Source organism: Catharus ustulatus, chromosome 1 (genome assembly GCF_009819885.2).
Source record: "Catharus ustulatus isolate bCatUst1 chromosome 1, bCatUst1.pri.v2, whole genome shotgun sequence".
In the NCBI taxonomy this organism is placed as follows: domain Eukaryota; kingdom Metazoa; phylum Chordata; class Aves; order Passeriformes; family Turdidae; genus Catharus; species Catharus ustulatus.
In genome coordinates, this window is record NC_046221.1 from 42552233 (window position 1) to 42575712 (window position 23480).

General features: G+C 41.2%; 1 protein-coding gene across 2 annotated transcripts in view; it reads left to right on the forward strand.

Annotated features, from left to right (window-relative positions):
* Positions 1 to 12023: 12023 nt before the first annotated feature.
* Positions 12024 to 23480, forward strand: part of TGFBR2 (transforming growth factor beta receptor 2) — a 59044-nt gene continuing 47587 nt past the window's right edge. Inside the window, exon 1 of one of the 2 annotated variants that reach the window (XM_033076276.2) lies at positions 12024 to 12130. In XM_033076276.2, the coding sequence (XP_032932167.1) occupies positions 12058 to 12130 (73 nt within the window). In that variant the 5' untranslated portion in view covers positions 12024 to 12057. Of the gene's footprint in view, positions 12131 to 12307; positions 12339 to 23480 lie in introns of those variants that run through there. The other variant, XM_033076279.2, reaches the window with a different exon arrangement.

Below are 23480 nucleotides of genomic sequence, written 5' to 3' on the forward strand. Positions count from 1 at the left end.
ATAGTTTGTTCAAGGAAGAAGGTTGGACACCTTTGAATTTAACTGCCTGTATTTTATTCTTGGCCACAGCTCAGAGGTAGACTCAGTTACCTGTGCTAACTTTTGCAAAATTGTTTGAACTTCAACATTAACCCCATTACAAATACCAGTCAGCTTTAAACAAGGCATTTGTGCTGTGCTCCACCTGAACAAGGGGTGTGTGAGCTGCACTCTTCTCCTCCAAAGGAAGGCCAGGTGGCACTGTTGCGAAAACACTGGTTAACTCTGCCAAGCTATGTGTAAACTGGCATGCCTTGCAGAGCTGCTTCTTGTCACTTCTGAGGAATTGTTTTATAAATTTCTCCAGTAAAAATTGCATTCCTTGCTTTAATCTCTCTGCAAAACCATTGTAGGTAGGTTTACTGTCACAATGGCACAAAATACCATACTATGCCAAGATACTATGCTACACATGAGTTCTTACCACATCTCCAAGAACTTTTTTCCACACAGTTAAAAAGGGGTGGCACTTTTTCATTTCCCTTGGCAGTCTCTTCAACAACTATTTAAATAATTCCATTGTGGATTATTTTGCCTGAAATTACTTAATGGAAAATCTTAAATGTCTTGCCTATACTCATATGGTAAGGGCAATAACAGAGCTGAGATGGGGCCATATGTAACCACAGGAATTTATTCCTCTTTCCTTCCTCACACGGCCTAACCTACACGAATAGTAGCTTGACATGACAGGTGCTGCTGCAACTGTAGATTTTCCCAGGGCTCTGTTCTGATCTCTAACCTCTGATAGAGTCTTTTTGCTCTGGTTGGCTTTCTAAGCACTTAAAAGACAGCTGTCATTATCAGCTGGAATGAAATTCAGATAGACAACGATTTCCTTCATGCAATACAATAAAGTTTCACACGGAGACTGAACAGAACCCACTGGTGTTTTTCAGAGGCTGACAAGAGCTCGGGAGTAATGTAGTGCTAGGTTAGTAATCTAAGCTCACTAAGACTGCTTAGCTGTGACCACAGCCACCCCCTGCTGCTGAGAGTGTTTCTTTGCACACTGCTGGAGAAGCAAGTGTTTATACAAATAAACTTTATCACACTTTTATGAGGAAATTGCCCATCATATCAGAATGTGAGGATTTTCAGCTCAAGCTCATTTCTTTTCAAGCCAACTGCTGTTTCTGTGCTGTTCAGTGAGCACAGCCCATTCGATTTTAATTTTGTTACAAACAAACAAACAAACAAAGATAACTAATATGATATGCTTTAGAAAGACTCTTTTTCCTAGAGTGAGATGTTTGCCAAAACCCTTTGCAACAACAAGCCAAGAGCAAAAACTGCTCTAAAAACTCACAGGTGACCCTGGGGGGTGCTGTGCTCTGCTCACTGCACTGTCCTTTCCTTTGGGCTGCAGGTGTTCTGAGCCACTCACTGCACCATCAGCTCTCACCTACCCCCTCCAACCTGGGTTTTTTATACAATAGCAGGAATCTAGCAATCATTTCCTTGAAATGGCTTGATAATCCACTCTAATCTATTATCCTATCTCTGCACCTAAATGTCTTAGAGGAAACAACCTACCCTTCCAGAGGCAAGGACTGGAAGGTATAAGGTCAAACTAAACAAGGACAGTCTTTTGGACATTTTCTTGAGTTAATATTAAAGAACTGTCTATGCATGTAATGTAATATAATGAGATCATAAAATGGAGAATTCTATAGAGCTAGGGTGGCTGATTTGCAACCAAATATTAGGCCTGTAGGGAAAATTTCTGAATATTCTAGTTAGTATTAATCTTACCTATATGACCTAAGTGCCCTTTCTTAATCAATGCCAAGAAAGCAAGACTCTATTCACTGTAATGGGACAAATGTCTGGGCTTAAATTTTCTACATATAGAGTTTTCTAAATTAGCTAGAAATGGAGCTAAACCAGAGCTGCAACCCCAGACCCCAAAACTTGGAGGAATTTTTGGTTGGAATACAAATTTTGCGGCTGGTCTTTGATCTGAAAGGAGCAAGCCCAAACCTAGAATTAGATCTTCCGTGAATGCTGAAGAAAATTGTGTTTGGATCCAGAATCAGACTTTACAACGTGGGGCCCATTTCCCAGTGGCGCAGGTGAAGGCCAGAAATGGCTGCCTGCTGCAGAAGGAGGCAGAAAGCCCCCAGCAGCTGCTCTGAACAACATAGCTGCCTGTGTACCAGCACGGCAGGGGTGAGCCCACAAAGAAGTGTCTGTGGTAAACTGCTTTGCAGAAGCTGAAAGTGGTGTGCACCCTTGGTATAGCAATAGCAGAAGGCTATTCTGTGGGTGCTGCAAAACAACCTCTAATTCCTGTGAAGGGCTGCAAGTGCTGCCTTTGCAAAATGTGTGCTAGTCTCTGAAACTGAAGTTCACATTGGTTCCTGCTTATCACATATTGGCTTGCACACTCTGTCAACACCTGCAGTTCTCACTTGTCACCACTTCTTTCACACCTGGAGGCTCACATTGCTAGTCTGTGATTGGTACTCAGATACAAGTAGTAACTGGTGATGTTAGCAAGCCTTAGATGGATCCCTTTTGATACAACACGTCTTGTAAAGAGTCATCAGCATGAACACTGGAAAGAGATGCATGTTGGCACCTGAAAGGCTGAGTAGAAGAAAACACATTAGAGTTATGAAGTACATATATCATTCATGGTGTTTTACTCCTGTGAAGTGAATCCTGTCTTATAAATCCTAATAGATAAATCCTATCCACACTGTGGAGTAGTAGTTATTACTTGCATGTTGCACAGAAAAAACATGTCCAGAGAGTTATGAGTTATCCCCAGTTTGTCCGTTGATGTCCCATACACAAAAGTAAACAACAGAAATAAATATACTCCTTTGTTTAAAAACCTGCTCAGTGCTGTAGGCAAAGCAATTGTTTTTTTAGGTCATAATGTTCAGTCATGAGAAAACAAATTTGCCCGTTCTTCCCAGGAGACTCTTTCTCCATGCATTCCAGCTGAGAATCTTTGAGCACTTCGTCAGAAGCAGTGTATCTCTTCGTGTATAAGAATTACTGGGTTTCCTCTGATTCTTAGAAAACTTTTATGGTTCCTTGAAGAGAGGAAGAGTCTGTGGTCATGAATGGTGCAACTGTGATAATTTGCACCTTGAGTGGTTTATTCCCATGCAAAAACAAAAACAAAAAAGCAAAGCTTTTAACAAAAATTAACAATGAAAAAAATGACTCGGGTTCTTTTAGTGATTAGATCTAGTGGAAGGTTAAGTTATAATTACTTTTGCTTCACTAGCAGTTTGACAGAGGTCTACATTTCCATGTAGAAAAGGCAAAATGGTACCTTGCTCCCTTTGTCACCTGCCTGCCTTCTGGTTGCCAGCAAAACCCCTTCAAAGGTGTGGCTTCCTTTGCCTTGACATGGATGTACAAAGAGCAGAAAACAGGAAGGCAATGGAGCTTGGCTCTGTGCTCCAAGCATCATGCAATGCCACCACAGCTGGCACCATTTGTCATTGCACATGGAAGAAATTGTGACTTTCAGGGGAAGTTCTGTAGGACTGGAGACTTTTGGATCCTGCATTCTAAATGATTGGGCTGACAGCTATGTCTGGCTTAGAGTGGGCAAGGAAAGGGACAATACTTGAACTGTCTGTGTAAATTTGTTCCTTGGCAGATTTGTATTGTTCTCACCAACACCCAAGAGAATTGAACAACATCAACCCTAATCAATAAGCAACTGCTAGATATCCAAGTTCTTGAAGACTCCAAGACAGCACTTACTCCACATTTTTATCGGTAGAAATTCAGAGATCAAAACCTTCTTGTCAATCATTATTGACCATATGACTGTGACACCAGTAAACTTTAATCACACCACTGAAGTGCTAAAAATCCTATTTGCCTTTTAAATTCTCTTGCCCACTGCAGCTAAGTAAGGAAAGAAATTAAACAGTGACCTAGTAGGTGTTTCAGATTGCATTTTACCTTGAATCTTTATTAGGTTTAAGAAACTTTACAGGAAATACCATGTAAAATCTTTCACAAGAGCCATGGAGTGTGACCCACACAGGATACACAAAGGCATGTACCCCAGCATTTCTTTGAAGGGGACAACAACCCAAAGCAGCTATGTCAAACCATGCCAGCCCTGGGGGCTGCTGCCTAGTGAGCCATGCAGCCTGCTGAGTGGGCTGAGCAGGCAGTGGCAGCTGGCAGGAGCTCAGAGATAGCTGCAGGGAGATTGTGAGAAAGGACAGAGGAACAGGAAGGAGCAGGTGAGAGAATACATTGATGACAGAGGGGAAGGCAGGACAGAGGAGATGCTCTGAGACTGAAATATCCTTCTACAGTGCTGAGTTACAGTAAAAGTCTGCCGATGTTTTAACTTCCCATTTAGTTACACAGAAGATAGGTCTTCACTGCAGTCAGCATAGGCTCTGGTAACATGAATCTGGGTGTGTAAATTAACCTGCTCTACCTCTGTCCTCTCTCTATCTTTCAGGAGTGAGTGTCAAACAAGTTTGGGAGTGGATCACAGTGCAGCACTCACAGGGCAAATGATCTGGTCCCTGGAAAAGGTGGATGAGCTCACAGACAGATTGTGGGACAGCACCAGCAGGCAGGCAGCACTCTCATGGGTCAGTTCATGTTATCACTGCAAATTAGACACCTTTTCACAGAGAAAATAGGAACTGTACTCCCCAACACACCTCTAAGACCCATAAGCAGATCAGACAGGAGTGGAAACAGGTTCTGTACAGGAGGCCAAGCTCATCCTGCTATACCAACCCCAGTTCAGCTGCCAGCACCACACACAGATATATATAGTTGTACTGCTAGAAAAGGTGGGACCTCATGCCATGTTTTTTTTTTTACAGGACTTTACATATCAGCTTATCAGCACATCCGAAAACACCTAGAGATTTTTGAAATAGAAATTAAATAGAGACCAGCCTGGGCTGGGACTCTTTATTGTGATTAAGAGGGCAAATAAATGAGCTATGAAGTATGTCATGCCACTCTCATTTCCCCATGCCCTTTGTTCAGGGCTTTCACTAAAAAACACTATGAGAGGCCCAGAGGTTTTACCGCTGTTTAATTAAGTGAGTGTGCTAGTTGCTAACTACGAAACTAATTGTCATAATTTTTTTTTTATGAAATGTGCACACACAAGCAAAGACACCTTTGAAAAAGCAGTTTGTAAGTCTAACATTATCATAGTTTGACATAGTAGTAATAGTAAATATGTTAAAAAAATTAATTTTAAAACGGTAGTCTGTACTTGACACCCAAGGGAGACATCAACAGGGATGGATTATAACACTCAGAACAAATTAACTGAAAGAAACAAAGGAAAGATTTAACAGAGTATAGGAGAAATGGGAGAAAGGAACCCAAAGAATGGAGGAAAAAAAAGGCAACAAAATGAAGAAAAGAAAGATATGCCAATTCAGAACAGCATGTCCTTTAAAGGAAAAACACTGAAATCATACAAGAGTAATGTCATGCAGACAGCTGTAAATTATTTTTCATTTATGATGGAGATTATTGAAGTTGATTTTTCAATCTTTTCTTATTTCTGACTCACACTAAAAAAAATCATCAAAGCTGATCAAAGGCTAGTATTTATGGCAAGCAAATGCATTTATCAAATAGCAAGGACTATAAAAGCTCTTCAGAAAATTCAATTGGACTTCAACAGGATATTCTCACTCCCTAAGGAGCATCACTTCACTTCTCTGTGCAACATCCCACTCTGCTGTCTAGCTGTCTTGTTTTACTCATCATAAAGCCTACAAATTCCTCGATTTCTGAGCATTTTTTAAATATAATATTGGCAGAGGTCCCTCAGGACAGGAAGGCTCCAACTGCTGCATGATTCAGAGATCAAACTATGGTAGCATTGGACAAGATGTCTCCTTATCTATACTTCAAAACATGTGAAGAGACATCAAATATTCATTCACAGTCTCGTCCTTCATCGTTGTCAATTGCACCTCCATTTGTAGTAGGTAGAAAAATTACCAAACTGCTTTCCCCAAAGACAGAAATATTCTTACAGACAGGGCAAAATTGAGCAAGGAATGTACACATTTTTATGGAAGCGAAAACTGACTTTGAACCAGCAATGTGCATTTGTTCCCTCACTGAATGCCATATCTGGGCATAGAACTTGGGAAATTGAAACTCCAGAATTGCCAGATTGACAGAAAATACAGTGTTATTTCTCCATAGAGGAGTCAATAATGAATCTTTTATTAGCAAAAAAAAAAAAAAAAAAGGCACTTCAAAGCATTTAATTCTCAGTTAAGGACTATCTATGACAGTTTTATATTGAAAAGGGTAACAAAATGGGTGCAAATTGCATTACAGCTTTCTCTCATAGCCCCTATGTTGTTCTTGTGATGTAGGGAATGTTGAGTATCACTGAAGTTGTGTTTAACAATCTTTGCCTCACCCTTGCAGAGGTCTTTAATGCCCCGATGTTTGTCCCAACTTACCAGGCAGAGTCGGTATCCTTCACATCTGAGAGTTTGAGGTGAGTACAATGTAATTTTAACTAGAGAATTAGACTGCTGCAGCCAGGAGTTGAAACCACTGATGGTAGCCACTCTGGTCTGAGACGTGACTGGAAATGCTTGCCCAACATTCAAGGCTGGTAGGATTGCGTGGAGAGCATCTACCAAATCAGGAGATAGCACACCAGCTGGAATATGTGGGGGGACTGAAAATGGGGCTTGCAGGCTAGTTTGATGAAGATCTTAGTCACAGAAGAGGAAAATATCAAAAAGTGAATTTTATTAGCTAAGTTATTTGCAAGCCACAGTTAGCTCATTTGTTATGGGGTCAGCTCTGTTGGAAATACATCCAACTTCCAAGGCATTCTGGATCCTCTTGAACTGCTTGCTTTTGACCTCTAAAGCACAGTAGCCACCTCCTGTGACCGCAGATCATAAAGTTGCCTTGCAGATAAAAATTATGGAACCGTGCATTTCCTTCCTGAGAGGAACAGCTGCGCTATCGCAAATAAATTTGTTTAAAGATCGCGGTCAAATGAGCCAGTTTAACATCGTCAGTGTGCTTCATTCCTGAACAACACAGACATGATCTTCTGCTTGGTGGGGTGGGAGGATGCTTTCCTCAGTTCTGGGGCTTTGTGGTTTAAGTATTGAGATTCTTTCAGATTAGATTTAGGGATATATTTTATGATAGATTCACAACTCCCTTTTGTTCCTGTGGGAAAAATGAAACAGAAGGGCCTCTGTGTTATACTACTGAGGTTCTTTGATAGCCTTAGATATTTTCTGAGGCTTGGCATCCAATGTTCAAATTCTTTCTAATGAAGACCCTATAAAAACAAGCTTTGAAGATAGCAAATATTACAAATTATGTGGTAATGAAGACAGGTTCCATGAGTAACCATATTTTGAGCAACTTAAATTATATGCAGAGTTTATCTGTAATAATTTGTTTCCATGTCTTTTAAGAATGCCACATTATCTATACTTAATTTTACAGGTTCTTTATACATGTAAAAGATTCCACACAAAAATACAACACCCTTATGGAAGTGTGCAAGTTTCCCTTCAGCTCAGATACTCATTGTACAAACAAAAGAAAACAGTATAAAGTCTCTAAATGTCCTTCGCTTTTGGAAAAATAGGATGGAAGTTTTCATTTTAAAGGTTGTGTGGTGAGATTAAATGATGTTTCCTGCCAGAAGTACTGCAGGAAGATACCTCTTCTGACATTAACGTAGTTCTGCTTTCACTGATGCAGGGTATTTACACATTCACAGTAAACACAGAGCAAGCCAATTCAGTGAAGCTTAGAAATGGTTGATTTGCATTATAGCTAAAAGTCAGACATCATGTGAACAGCAGTGCCCTGAGAATCTAGTGCTAATTCAAATAATATTTCAAAACCTTATTTTGCTAAGTGTCATTCAGGAGGTTTGTGCAGAAAGCTTTACTAAGATAAATCTTGAAGATAACATTATTCTTGTTGCCTCTGATGTATGCAGGAGTTGATAACAAGCTGATTTCCTTTTTCTGATGGATGATTACCTACAACAGATGTTTTAATTTGATTATATCTATGAGATAAGCATAATGCTGTGTTAAGTCCAAACACATTTTATAAGTTTTTCAAAACATTTTACAATGGATGTAACCTTTTGTAAATGTCCTTGCTTGAGGCTGTGTGTGTTCTCATAAAATGGTGCAAATTATCAATAACAAGCTGGAACCAGTGATTATAAAAGGAGGAAAACTGCATTTGACAGTAGCTGTAATTCTGTGCTTCATGATAACCTAAATTAAAAGAGAAATATGATTCAAATGGTGATACAGGGCAAAACAGTTTCACACTGCTCCAAAGAGGACAATGTGTTCTTCAGCCAATGATACACAAAACAGGCAGAGCTTTTATCAAGGATGCTGAAAGGCTAATATTCCATGCCAAGCACCCTCAATTTAGCAGGCAAATGTCAATTTTGTGAGCAGAGCACTGCAGGGAACAGAGATTTTGAGTTTCAAGTAATACAGGCTTACAAAATTTGATTTTATTTGAACTGAAATGCCATAATTTCTATGAAAAATAAACCTCTTGCCTAACTGTAGTGAAATCAAAGCGTCATATGTTGTTCCCATGTCTTTTTTTTTAATATGTAACATGGTGAGAACAAAAAAAAATCAAAAATCATAGTCTACTTCAAAAAAAAGCCAATCTGTATCACAACAAAACATCAAAATGGGACATGTCAGCTTTTCAGACAGATTTCCTATTGTCAGTGTTTTATTAAATAATTGTATTATTTTATTTAGGTCAAGCCACTTATTCCAGTCACTTCATTAATAGATTCACTAAGGCAATATCAGCATACTATGTACCTGGTTGCCTTGTGTCATTCCAAACAAAAATCACAGGAATTGACTCCAATGACTGCCAGTGGGTAAAGCATCTTGTAGTTTACTTTATGTGATGCATGCAATTCAAAGAGCATCTCCTTTGGGATTCATGTCATCTAACATCAGATACCTAACAAGTAGCTGTCTGGGTTAATTATGCTCCCTATCATCAGTTCATTGTGCTTAGAAAGTTTTTAAATTATCTAGCCTCCTTTCCCTCCTTGGGTGACCAAGGGAATGTGGGTGACCTAATAGCCTGCTGCCACCATAAAGGCAGTTCTGTTCATCCAGCATTTGTCCTCTGTCCTTTGGTTCTTGAACCCTATCTGGGATTATCCCATCACAGTCAAACAAACAGCACTGCTGCATTAGATTGTGAGGAAGGTGACAGGTTTTCTCAGCCAACTCCTGGAACTTCAGTCCAAGGATAACTTTTAGGCAGCTAAAGTTGAGATGTCTCACCTTACACCACATATACCAGCTCTACACAGGCATGAATATTATGTTGTGTTAGTGCAACTGTATAGGCCTTACTTAATTCTGCATCTGGGAACTATCTTGTTCTGGAATTCTTAAATAAAGCAACGCTGGTGGTAATAAACTAATCAAAATAATTGCTTTATTGTGCACATCAGCAGTTTGTGGCTGTGAGTATATGTTAAGTACAGTGAAACAACAGGTTTTTAGTAACAATGCATGTTTTGTAGAAGCTTGAAAGTGCTTTTCTATGAGAATAATGCTGCAGTTCACATGGGATTTTAACAGAAATATGATACTGAAAGCTAGAAAATAGTTAGAATAACAAAGAGAGATCATTTATACTCCATAGTTTTATGGACTGTTTTAAAAGCTGTACTTAAAATCTGCAGCAAGGGGCAGTTAGATGTTTTCACTAGGAGGCCCTGAGATACAAGAGGTACTAAATTGCTTGTGTTGTGGATATATATGCCAAAGGCTCAGAAAGAAAACACAATATTCAAGGCTTTTATATTTTGTCGTTCTAAGTGAGTAACTGAAAGTAGCTGTCTTCCCTTACTCTGTCAGGCTGGAGATTATTATTTACACCTTTGAAGAGGACTCTTTCTCCACCTCAGTCCTGGTTAAACACTAACCTCAGGATGAGGTTGAATACTCACAGTTGAAATCTAGAAGAAACTGCTATCTGAAAACAGGGAACTGGGAGCTATGAACAAAGAAATTACCAGCTTAGTCTTGTTTCACATATTTTGTCACACCTGGATCATGACAGGTTTGAATAGTAATATTAAATCTGGAATTATTTGCTTTTAAACTTCTTTTTCATGTTGGAAGGTAGTCACCAAAAACTAACAGGAGAGTTCAACACACAGCCAACTTTTTAAGCAAACAGCCGCTCTTTGGCACCTGCAACTTGACAGCTCCAAGGAGAGAGCAGTGTTCAGCACACAATATATACTTGTAGGGGTTGAGAAATGCTTTTGTTTAAGTGGATACTGAAAACACAGTCACCTTCTAGCACAGAGCTGGTGCACAGGAACTGATAAGAACACTCCAGTCTGTGCTCAAAGGGCAGTCTGCAACTTTTCTTACCTCTGGAGGGTGGTGATTGCTACCTGTTTGAGTGAATCTTGACGATATTAAAAGGGGATGAGAGAGAGGAAAATGCTCTTGGAGTGATTTATGAGACTTTGTACCATAAACTGAGACTTTGTGACGAAAATAGGCATTTAGGGACTGTTTAAAACTAAATTTACATAAAATCACAATGATTAGTTTTTAAATTATCTGTTATAGGCCAATTAAATTTTTTATGCAAACATTTCCAAATTCAAGCAGAGGTGATCTGGGACATTCAGAGCACGATTACATTTATTCCCCCTGAGGGCTTAGCCCTTTTTCTGAGATACCCAGATCTGTATCTCTGACTAGTGCTGTAACCAAGACAAAAGCAAATCAACAATGTTTGAACAATTGCCCTCAAATTATCCCTATGTTCATCAGTTTACCCTTCAATCAATGCCCAGCCTTTTAACTCAGAGGGGAAGGAAGACTGTGAGCTGAAAATGGGTCTCAATACAACTTGTGGCTATGCAATGGCTGGATTTATACCGGCAGAGAGCTCAAGCCTTATTCAGGTTCTAAAGAGAGTAGTTCTTACAGTCTCTGATTGGGCCATGAAAAGCTAGGCATCACCGGTGTGGTGTGGTACTCAGAATCGTAGGTGAAACTTCCCCCTTGCAGAGAAGGGAAAATCTCTGGTGGAAGTTCCTTTGGAAAGGGATAGATACGAACTTCAATTATGTCACGTACGCAGCATTTGAGATAAAGTACAGCACAACAATTTGGGAGCAAAATAAGCAGCAGGTGACAAATTGTTCCAGTTGTTCAGCTTCAACATCTGCAAGCTGAGTGCCCAGCTAGTCTGTGTGAACATTTCCTGCTTTTACCCTGACTTAAACCTCCCCTGCTCCCTGCTTTAGTTCATCTGGGGGTTACGTCCTTCTTTCCGATACCGGTTCTGCAGAACAGGAAACAGGCTGCTGCAGCAGCATCGTTAAGGTCAGGGATACGGATGCGAGGACGAGCTTTGCAAAGTCCCCACGTCCCAGATGACATGACTGGGTCCTTTTCAACTCGCAGGGAGAAGGAGCCCTCCGAGCTGGCAGTTTCCTGTCGACCTTGAGCCTCCCCCCTCGCAGGGCACGGCGCAGCTCCGGGCGGGTGGCGGTGCCCGGTCCCCGCCTCGGCGGGAGGCAGGCGCAGCGATCCGGGCTGCACGTCGGGGCTGGCCCCGGCGCGCTCGTGGGGGGAGAGCCAGACCTGAGAGGGGCTGGCCTCTGGCAGATGATTGACACCAAACTGGGTGAGGTTTCATGTTAAAAGGGAAAAAGAAGGAAAAAAGGAAAGAAAAAGGGCGAGAGCAGGGGAGGGGGTGAGTGTGGGAAGGGGGAGAAGGAACTACTGTAAGAGTAAGAAAGTCCTGCCCAGCTGTTTGCGAAGTTTAAGATTTCCTGTTTCCCCTGCAGCGCCGAAGTGAAGTTTCAGTGAGTCACCCGCGGTCCCGAGCAGCGGAGCGGCGCAGCCCCGCTCCCCGCCAGCCCCGCCACCGCCGCCGCGGCCTCCCCGCCGCCCCCGCGCCCCGCCCGCGCCTCGCCGGCCGCGCCGATCCGGCTCCGCGATGACTCCCCGGCTGCTGCTGCGCCTCTCCCTCTGGGTGCTCATGGGCAGCTCGGTGCCCGCTCTGCTCCGCGGTAAGTGCGCGCTGCCTCTTGACAGCTGCTGGGGCCGGAGGCAGCGGCGGAGCGGGGCGGGAGGGCAGTGAGGGGGCAGCTGCGAGGGACAGGCGGCGAGGGACAGGCGTCCGCCGCGGGAGGCGGGGGACACGGTTGCTAAGAAAGTTTGGAGGCTGGAAACATTTCGGGAGGGGGCGAGCGTGTTTGTTGATGGCCCTGCGGGAGAGTAAGCGGGGAAAAAAGGACTGGGGAATCTCGGGGTTCGTAGCCAAATCTGAGGGAATAGCGGGGAGAAAGGAGCGGATTTGGCAGGAAATCAGCAGGGTGTGCTCGGGCCGGAGGAGCCCGGAGAGGGCATGCGGGGGGCTGCCTGCGGCCGGGGGAAGGGCTGCAGGCCCCTGCCGCACCTGGTGCCGGCCCGGTGCGCAGGGCACGGGCCGGGCCGGGCCGGAGCCGCGGCCCCTCGGCAGCAGCTCGGGCACCGGCTGCGCCTGCACGGCCCCGGCCACAGCGCTGGAAGGTGCCCGGGTGGCTCCCAGAGCCAGGGCCTGTGCGTGGCCACAGAGCCCGCTGCTGCGTGGGTCTGCACTTGGTTACCACGATTTGGGGCTCGTGTGAGTTTCTGCTAAGAGCGGAGTCTGAGTTTCTGCTAGGAGTGGAGTTCAGCCGTGACTGCGAGCAGTTGCACTGAAAAGCACTCATTCCTCTAGCATTCACTGAGCATGTTGTTTGACTCACTTTAAAAGTGACGCTTTGTAATCCTTCCCCTGCTTCTGCCAAGACATCCTTAGATAGGTTGTTGGGGTCTGTGCTTTGCAGTATTCTTCATACCATAATTTATAATATATTATGAGTTTAAAGTTCCGCTGCAAAAACAAGACTCCTGCCCTGAGGAGCTTTCTGTCTCTGTCCTACCACTAGTTACCCACATCTGTGAATTAACATCTGTAATATCAAGGTGAGGCCCTAAATCATGTTGCAGCACAAGTGGTGAACCTAAAAAGAGAACAGATTGCAGCAAACTGCATCTGAAACATTTGTGAAGAATTAAGTAGATTTCTAAGATGTCTTGTGATTGCACATCTAGTTTTAGTGTTCAGGTAAGGTGTGCAGACACCTGGACTTCCACAAACTTTGGTCTGGGCTCTCTGATTCTCCTGTCTGGTCCATTCATGGTCAGTAATGATCCCAAATTTTGGCTGAAACATAATAACATAAAGAAGATAACTCTTGAATAGCTACTGCCTTTAGCTATGTGCAGTTTTGAATAACTTCATGCCTCATTAACAGCCCTGTCAAAGTCAACAGGTCTTGCATACCTGCAAAGTTACTCATGAAAGCTTAGTGCAAAAGAAAAGAACAGTGTAAGAATAAGACATTAAGGTGTCCTACAACTCAAAATTACATTAAATTTGCGGTGTGCATCTTCTTGTTAATTTTTTATATTTTTGTATAATTTTTCGTTGATATAAATCATATTCAACTAATGATGGCTTTCATTTTGACCCCAGCCCCAAACTTTTGCAGATTCCCATTGCAAAAAAAGCTTTAAATTAAGAAGCTCAGCTTTTGTTAATCTCATATTATTTATAATTAGACTTATTTTTTCTTATTCCGTCAGTTACAGACAACCTATGGGTAGATTTTTAAAAGTGGGCATGGCTCAAGAGTTTGTTCTTTCTTGTCACAGGTCCAGTGAGGAAAAACAACATAAACTGGTTACAATTCCAGCATTTTTCATCTCATCTTCATCTACACCCTACAATAACCAAAACTGAGTAGACCTGTTGTCAGATAATCTATCCCGTAACTCCAAAAGCTGTTTTGATAATCACCATAGGATTCCATTGTGCCATAGAACTCTATTATGACAAGAAGATTTGATCAAAAAGCAACAGTTCTGTGGAGCAGAAAGTGTGAGGTTTGGATGTTGGTAGTTATTTGGCACCAGAATGAAAACTAGAGCTGCCAAATGCTTGGGGGAAACAAAACAGAATAAAAAAAAATAGGAAAAGAGCTACTCATTTTGTAATAACTCAGCAGTATAGTGAGGCTAAAATAAGAAGATGTATCAGTGTCAGAAGAGCTCTGTTCCCAGGTATGCCAACTAACTAGATGGCTGGTTAACAAAGCACCAGCTAAAATTTCATTTATTTCATTTTAACATTCTTCACAGCAAAATATTAAACAAGAAAGACATATTCCCATAAAGATTTTGGTGAAACCCACACATTCATTAACAGAATTATCTCTTTTGAAAAATATATCATCATGTCCTGTACTATACACAAGTAATTGACCTTTTTTTTGCATAGAGTAAAAGGGCAAGGTGTGATTTTTTTTGAATGATTTTGAATGATTTATTGAGTATTTAATCAATTAAGGCCAGTGCAAACCAACAGTTGCCCACATAAGAAATTGGTGTTAGTGTCCAAATGGATATGAATTTGTAGTTTATCTTTGGGATATCATAACCAGATATTTGTTCCTTGGAATCATCCATGGAGTAATTGTTCATCTGAACATCAGGAACTTAATTTCTCCATTCAACCAAACTCTATTTGCATCATTATCTGTTTCTTTGGAAGCCATATCAGAATTGTTGATTTTATAGTATGAAAATCAACTTTAGAGCTTCAGATATTTGCAAAAGGGAAGAGGGAAAGCAAACATCTTGTAACGGGATGGAACTTGTTTGTAACAGGATTAAGTCTAAAATGCGTTCCTGCCCCCCATTAAAACTGGCATTCTTCCAGGTATTTCAGGAGGGAAGTAGGGATACATCAGAGATGATATTGCATTTCTTCTATTTATGGGGTATCCTTGAATTGTGAGGCTTTTATACCTAGGACGTTGAAAAACACTTTTGTTTACTTCCTATTTTTAGTTCCTTGGCATTAACATGCTTCTCTAATACTCAGGTGGTGAATCCCATATCGGAATGGTTTCTATTGAAAAATTATGAGCCAGATTAAACTGCTGCAAATGAATATAATTCCATCAGCATTAGTAGAGTTACACAGAGTTATAGCAGGTTTCCTGAAACAGTTTCAAAAGTAATTTCAAAAACAAGACCAATGGAGTAATTCAGAGTTTTTCAGTATTTTTTCACTCATATTTTAAAACACTTACTATTATATGACCTATATTTAGTCAAACAACATTGCTTCAAAATTAAATTCTCCTTTCTGGGATGAATTGATACAGTTTCAAAGATGCAACATCCTATAATGTTGCCTGATAAAAGTTGTCATTGTGACAAGGTTAACTCTGAACATAGGAGGAAATATGGTGTCAGGCTCATACCAGAAGGAAAATTCCTCGTGGTTTGGTTTGGTTTGCGGGGGTTTTTGCAAGTTTGTTTTTTTCAAAGGCTTTTAGAAAGCATTTGCTCTTTTGAGGGGAGAAAAAAAAAAAAAGCGCATAGTATCACTGTAGCACCAGTTGTTGGAGTTTCCGATGCTTATATTTCCTCTGCAAGATATTTTGAAAGTGATATTTTGTTATTTTTTGCATTTGTGATGTAGGAACTCTTTTCTCAATGTACGTATGTGCTATATGCACTTTGCTAGCATTCACTGCCACTTCTCCAACCTCAGAGGAGTTGTGACTTACTTTCAGTGCTCCCAAAATGAGCAAAACCAAGTGGTTGTGCCCAACGTGTTACTCTTGGATCTTGCATCACAGGGTGCATTTGTATCAGCTAGGTGTGAAACATGCTCACTAGTGCAGTGACAGATTCTGATGAAAAGTGGTCCGTGCAATCTCCACACTGGCTGGCATGGCTACAGACCAGCATTGGTGGCACAGTGAAAGGCAGGGCTTCCAGCCACCTCTGTGGTCCTGGGATCAGCAGGAGGGGTGTGGGCTGCTAAAGTCTTGATTTGCCTGTGGTTCCCACAGCCCTTCTGGCACCTGACAAGTGGAGGAATGAAAGGGTGCCCTGAGGAAGGTGAGAGACAGCAGCATCATTTCCTTTGCCACAGAGGAGTCTTTGAGTCAGGGGAAATACCCAGGTAGGCAAGATAGTTTGTATTGCCAGAGCATTACAAACTCAGTAAAATTGACTGAGTTATCAACCAGTCTCTGAAGATATTGGAGAGTACAAGGAGTTCCCATCGTGAAGTAGCCAATCCTGATACAAAAAAGAAAGTTGGGGAATCCTAGTCTGAGAGAGTTAGTGCCGAGATTTGGGTTGCTTAATAGGTCTTCAGCCTTAAATTTTGTTGGTGTTAGAGGGGTTTTTGTTTCTTTTTTTTTTTTTCACCTACAGTATAATGGGAAGTGTTCTTTAAACCCTTATAAAATGGTTTCAAGAATAAAAGAAAAGACAATGCAAAAGTACTTGTGCTTTTCTATGAACTCTTATTCTGGAAGGTTAAAATAGACTAAAATAAATCATGATAGCCAAAGTCCTTTTGAAGTTTAAACTCACAGGTGTTGTATTAAGAAACAGAGGAGAAGTTTCTTACTACAGGGGGTAGATTGCTTTTACAGCAAGGAGTAAACACACACATTGGGACAGGGCAAATGCCACTGCAAGCAATGGGTTGACACTAAACATTTGTAGAATTGGGTTCTCAGTGCCCCAGCTATGTCTTCAATAGTTGTTTTTCGTATTATGTCTGCTCTCTGGCATAGCAACAGAGCAGCAGCACTGGCATTTGTTGAGTACAATATTTTATATCCTACTGCCTGAAAGAATACAGTTTTAGTTTTGTACAGTTTTACAGTTTAGGGTAAGATATGTAAAGACAGCAAATTGCTTCAAATGCCATCCCCTGATGGAATCTTATCCAGTGGAGTAGATAGAACTGACAGATCTCACCTGATTCTGTTTTTACTGGTAGACAGCATGGTCCATTTGTATGTCCATTAGCTTCCAGGGATTTAAGCAGTATTTAAATTGAAGTGTTAAGAACTCTGCCTAGAAGTTCACATGGACAAATGTGAACTTGTTCAGCTTGTTAGCATTGCTGCAAAACTCTAGAAATTGTTCTAGATTTTAAGAAACAATAGCATTAGCAGTGTCAGGGGAAATACTAGTTGCTGGTTTGTCCATGTTTGTGCATATTTTTTTGAATATGCCATTTCCTTGCTCTTTCTCTTGCTGTGAATGCCATTGTAGTTGTTACAGCTGGAACTACCTGTCCTTTTTTTCATATGGGTTTTAAAGCCTTTTCACCTCTGGGAAGATCATCTCAGGAAGAAGTAGTTTTCCTTTGCTCAAACAACTGGTATTGAGCAAGAACTTCCTGCTGGCATTCATCCCTGAGTTAATCTGGTTAGAATTAGAGCTGGTTGAGAGTTTTTTGACACTGTTTTTCATGGGAAAATGCTGATTTGTCAAAACTGAAACAATTTGTGGAAATGTACCAGTTTCCATTAAACTTTCATCAGGAAACGTTTCCTTTTTTTATTTTTTTTACACTTCCATAGTCCACAGTGGAATTTCTGATATAGAAAGATAGAGAAATAATCATTAATTAATAATTAGAACAAACACTGGCCAATGGAAGAAAGATGGGATTAAGTGCATGGCTTGATTCACAGAATGCACATTTGAAACTGGAGCTCCCCCTATCCATTCTCCCCAGGATATTGGAGGGCTGTCTCTCTCCCACTGGGCATGCATGTGCAAACATCCCCATATCTCCCGTCTCAAATGATTTTGGTTTCACTCTGTTGTGGATATGAAAATGTATGAAATGTTGAAGCACTTTGTGGGGCTGGAAAAACATTTTCCTGACAGTGTTTTTAAGGTTGACTTGTAGCCATGTGTTCATTGGCTCCTTGTTGGGTGGGGATGGCAGTGCTCTGAATGACTGGTGTCTTTTAGTCTTTGTTTCACATCATAATGACAAGCTGCATTCAGAAATTACTGTCATGCAAAGGAACCACAGTTTTGATTAATAACAGTCCTGTTAGTCTGATTCCAAGATTCCAGTTCTCTGCTCACCCAGAATAGTATTTTGGCAAAAATTTGACTGAAATTAATAGATTTCAGGAACAGATAGAGGAGTCTGCTTCCTCACACTTAAAGCATCCTTCAGTTGACAGCCCAACAGTTACATCCCTACAGTGACACCTGGGATTAACACTGTGCCTTTCCAATGGCAATCTGAAACCAGAGGTATTAGAAAGCTGTCTTCTCTCTCCTACTATCTCCTGTTTGTACCCAAGCACTTCAGCCCACACCCTCAAATGAGCTGTTTCCCTGTTCTGTAAGTAGATATCTGAGGTTTTAAGGTAAAGAAGAAAGATTTATCAAGCAGCCAAAGCTGCATGCTCAGCCAGTGATTTGCAAGTCACACTGCATTCTTTATAGTTTGTTCATAGTTACCAGTAACACAAATTTTGAAAGATCAGTTCCGCACTCTGTGCAGCTGATAAGTTCCTCCAAAACATTGCATTGGTATTTCTGTGGGCTTCATTTAATGCAGCATTAAAGCTCAGTTTAAAAAACTGGCCTGTGCAGGGGACATAAGAAAATGCATATTTGTTCCCAAGGTTGTAGTGGCTCTGTCAGGGCTTAGAGACTTTCTTCTGTTAGAAAAGCAAGTGAATTTGAACAGTACACCCAGAGAGCAGCAGGAAGGTCTCACAGTTCTATTCCTCAGAGCAACGTTTTCCAAGTAAAGACCCAAGCGTGGTTCTTACGTGCCTGGGGCACTTTAACAGGTCTCTTTGAAAACTAGCATTGTGCAAGTGGAGCGCGTGCAGCCAGACTGTCAGCTGGCATAAATCAGCTTCCTCTGTTGAAGGCGAGGAACCTGCCCTGATTTATACCAGCTGGCAGAATCTGGCCACAGAATAAATAATAGGCAACTGTATGTTATGAGGCTGTAATTCCCTCGAGGGGGCTTTTGTGGTATCAGTCTTACAGGAGCCAGAGCGATCTGGTTCTTTTTCTTGGAGCTAAAGAGTAATTTCACTGCAGTTTTTTTGAAGTCCTCAGAACATTAAGAATGGGAGATTTCAGGCAGTCAAAGAAAGAGAATACTTGCAAACTTCTTGTAAGGTATCTTTAAGGATTTTTTGCCCAGGAAGAGTCGTGGTAGGGGAATTCGGGAGGATGCAGATGAATTGATGTGGGATAGGTAGTCCCAAAAAAAGATAGATATCCAAGAAGGATGATTTCTCATCAAGACCAGGCCTTTCCTTTGAAAACACTTGTGTGCATTTCCTAAGATGTATGAATACTGAAGCTCCCTCATCACTGATAAGCTTCTAGTGCTGGTGTAGTTAATAAGGAAGAAAAGTGGAGAATGGGCAATGAGGACTAAAGGACAAATGCCTCCTCAGAATGTAGATGTGGTTCTAAATTTTGTTTAGCATTTTACCCAGAAGGATCATAAGTGAGCTGGTACTCAATTCATTGACTTAGAAAGAAAAGGGCGTTCAACTAGATTTATCTAGTGTTGACCTGTAATTCACCTGGATCTAAATATTTTAGATGTGAAATGCAGGTGAGCCATCTCCCTCCAGTTTTTAATCCTGCTGTGGATTCTGCAGCCCAGAATGTAGTTAAGTTCATCACGCCTATACATCACCTGTTGGCATGGTCTGATGGTGCCTGGGGCTTTCGGATGATAATGTGCCAATTTTGTAGATTTCATCTCACTAAGTAATATAATGAGCCTGTCTTTAATGTTGCTGTACAAGGGGCTGAACTTTGAAGCAAACCACAGATGATTAGTAATGGGTTATCTCTTTTGGTTATTTTCAGGGAAGAAAGCAGAAGCAGCTATCCAGGATTCTTGTGTATCTTGAGATACTGATCTGGTCTGATCCCTGAGCCTAATTAGGAGCTTAGATACTGCTGAAAACTTGTTATATAAAGTTGCAGTACATCAGTGGTTTGGATAGCCCAGCTTCAGCAACAATTTAAGAAAGGTCTCAGTATTTAAAGGAAGATTAAAATTCTTACCATTTTGGCTGCTCTCCTGATTTTAGCATTACAAGGCTGTCCTGACCAACTTCCATATGCTTTGGGAGCTCTGTGGCTGGAGCAAATGTGAAGTCACAGTTACATCAGAAGTTAGCACACCTTCAAGTACTGCAACCAGCAGTGTACATGAATAACTTCTGGCCATGAAGTGTGTGCTTGGGGAAATAGGGTAGATGTAACTATGTCTTTTTCCTTTCCCAGCTTTTTTACTCCACCTGTCTAGTCTCTTAAAATATTCCTTCTTTATGCAGTTAGCATCCACTGTGCAAATTCAAGCTCCACTTGGGATGCTCCACTTGGGATGCTCCGTTCTCAGCTCTGTAGTGATCTTAAACTTTCCTTTAACGTGACTGGGTAGTGATTTCAGAGTGGTCCATTCTTATTGAGAAAGTTACAGAAAGGGTGCAGGAAGTAAAGAGTAAACCTTTGTGTGCTTCACTAATGGGAAGCCTTTCATGAGATTTTGAAAAATTTTGAACAAATTTGTCAATCTGTAGTCAAGAACCAATGGAGAAGAGCTGTCATTTGCAGGTGGTGGTTGATCTTTTGTTCCATTTGACTGGTTCTGCCCACCAGCATGCAGCAATTACCCTTCTCATTTGTCTCTGGCATACAAGATCTGTGATTCTGCAGTGACTGTGCTGTGGCAGTAGGCCAGCTGCCCTGCAGTGTACCTTCTACCTCGCCACAGCTCCTATTACCAATTTTCACGGTTGCCTTGCCTCCTTTTCCTACAGTGGTTAGAGCTTTTGCCCTGAAAGTGGGAGACCTATGGTCATGTCACTCCTCAGCATGACAGTACCTAAACTCCATCAATGAAGGGCTCTAGGATGAAGGATCCTTGCTGGCTGAGACAGGAGAAGGCTTTAGAGGCAGCACTTCGCAGAAAAAAGGGTTGACATGTGTGTGGGTGGTCCCCCAAAGCATGTCACAGGAGCAGAAAGCCTGTTCCCTGATGGATTCATTCATTATTCCAGCCCCTGCAGAGTGACTGATATTCTCTCCAGGGAGTTCACAGCACAACAAAGAGACGCTTTACATACAGAATCTTTTTTCCTTTCTAAACTGAAAACAACCGTTTCTCATCCTCATGAAAAGATCAGAGGGGACCATGTAATAGTCATGACTTCGTAAGCTTCTTTATTTAAGCCTTCACAAAGTAACTAGGTCAGCAATACATGCTTCTGGGCTATTGAATTTCCCTTCTTCCCTTCAGTCTATTCTTCCATTTCCTCACCCAACTTTACCACAAGGGAATGCCTTAAGTCAAAAATCTGGGAAGCTGATCCTTTTATTGCATTTGTAGTATTCTCATCTGGTAAGTACAGTGCCAGGCCATGAGGCTTTCAGAGCTGAAAGCCATAACCCAAGTTTGCATGTAAACAGGAATACCACACTTCTGGTTGTAACAAAAGCCATATCTGTTCTCTCTTTGCTCTGGATAATAGATATAGGAAGATATTTAGCAGGAAGGGATTGGTAAGCTATTCTGGAAAATAAAATACAACCAAAGCGTGTTTCCTCGGTTTTGCGTTTTTTTGTTTGTTTGGTTTGGTTTGGGGTTTTTTTGCTTGTTTATTTGCTTGGTTGGTTTTTGTTTTTTGGGGGGTTTTTTGGTTTTTGTTGTTTTTTTTTCTTTCTCCATCATCTTCTTGCTCACACACTCCTTACTTCTCACATTTTATACTTTTGCCTTAAGGTTTCTGGCTGGCTGGGGGCTTTGCTGTTTTCACTTTTCCCTGAGGCCACACTGGTAGGATGAATATTTGTTACGGCAGGAGCAGCCTAGGGATTCTTATACATATATGTCCCCTGATTTTAATGTTTATGAGGGAAAATAAAAATGTGATTCCAGTTAAATTGCCAATATTCAGGAATTGGGGTTCAGAATTAAGAACCAGGTATATCCTGTTCAGTTATTTTAAAAAATATGCACTTGACCCTAAAAAGATTTCAGAGTATCTGTATTAGATATGAAAGTTCCTCATGTACAGATTGGAAGGGATTAGAGGCTTCTTATTTTACATGAGAGAAGGAGACAAGATTTGTTGGTGACTTACAACTAAGAAAAACTTTTACATCTTGGCCTATGATTAAAGCAGTGAACTAGGAAATGAGAAGCCTGTTAGTCTCTGGAGATTCAAACACAGATTTCCAGCTTCCCATGATTTCATCCATTGTATTTTTGATGTCACCATTAAACTTCAGTACAATCATTTATAATAGCATTTCCACAGTTTCAACTTGTGTTGCTTAACATGTAGCAAAAAAATAATGCAATCATGTTAATTACAGTTTCTGTAGACAATTCCAGAACTTGTGGGAAATGAACAGAGATTGTTTTAACACTTGTCTATTATGATTGGGAAACTGAGGTTCAAAGGGAGTCATAACCCCTATTCTTTTTCTAGAGAAATTCTGGATTAAAGCCATTAGAGCATCCAGAAATTCTCAACAATCTCAAATACCCTGTCAAATTCAATAATATATTAGCACTTTTTTTCCTCCCCTTTTTTTCTCAGTTTGAGAGGCTGTGTGCTAGGAGCTTGGTGAGGTACATGGAAGCATTGGTAACTTGCTTCTGTTTGACAGCTGAGGGCCTAACTTTTCCCTCAGTTGTCCACATATATATTATTAATGTTTCAGCCAATCTGCACATTCCCAAACTAGGCTTTTTATTTCTGGTGGCTTATAGTGTGATTATCAGGCATGTACCTACTGGTGATTTGAAGGCAGAAGCTTACTGGCCTTCTCATGGGTGAAGGTGGGTAGCAAATGCTAGAAGCAAACCACTAATTATTTGAAGTATCTTACCCTTGAAAGCTAATGACAAGGCACATTTACCACTATCATAACCACATACCTAGAAATAGAAAGCACTGACACCTGCTTTTCCAAGCTGTTGCTTAGCATGAGTACTTAGACTACCCATACAATCATCACTTTTCCCTTTAAAAGGTGGGTTTTGATTTAAGTTTCCATTGTGCTTTTGAAAATGAGACATAGTTTTCTTTTACCAGGCCATCAATTTCTACTCCATTGTTCTTAGCCTGCAGTGGGTAAGGAAGGAGGAGGTACTGTTTTTTTAGGGAACCATGCTGTCTTTTTTTTTTTTTCATTTTCAGGTGAGAGTTTAATGTTAATAATTTCCTGCTCTTTCAACATGATGGACTGTTGTGCTTTTGGGCATAGGAAGAGCTAAAGAATTAAGAATAGTACCTACAGCTGCTGTTCTCTGGCTGGATGTGAGATACTGTTGGTCAGATTGGTCAGATATGCAGGCACTTTGCCATGCCTTGTTAAGATACCACACATAACATAAACACCACTAAGTGGGATAATTTGCTTTAAGGCACAGTTAAGGTAGTGCAGCCTAGCTAAATCTGCTCTGCCAGAATGCTTAGCTATAGGTAGCAG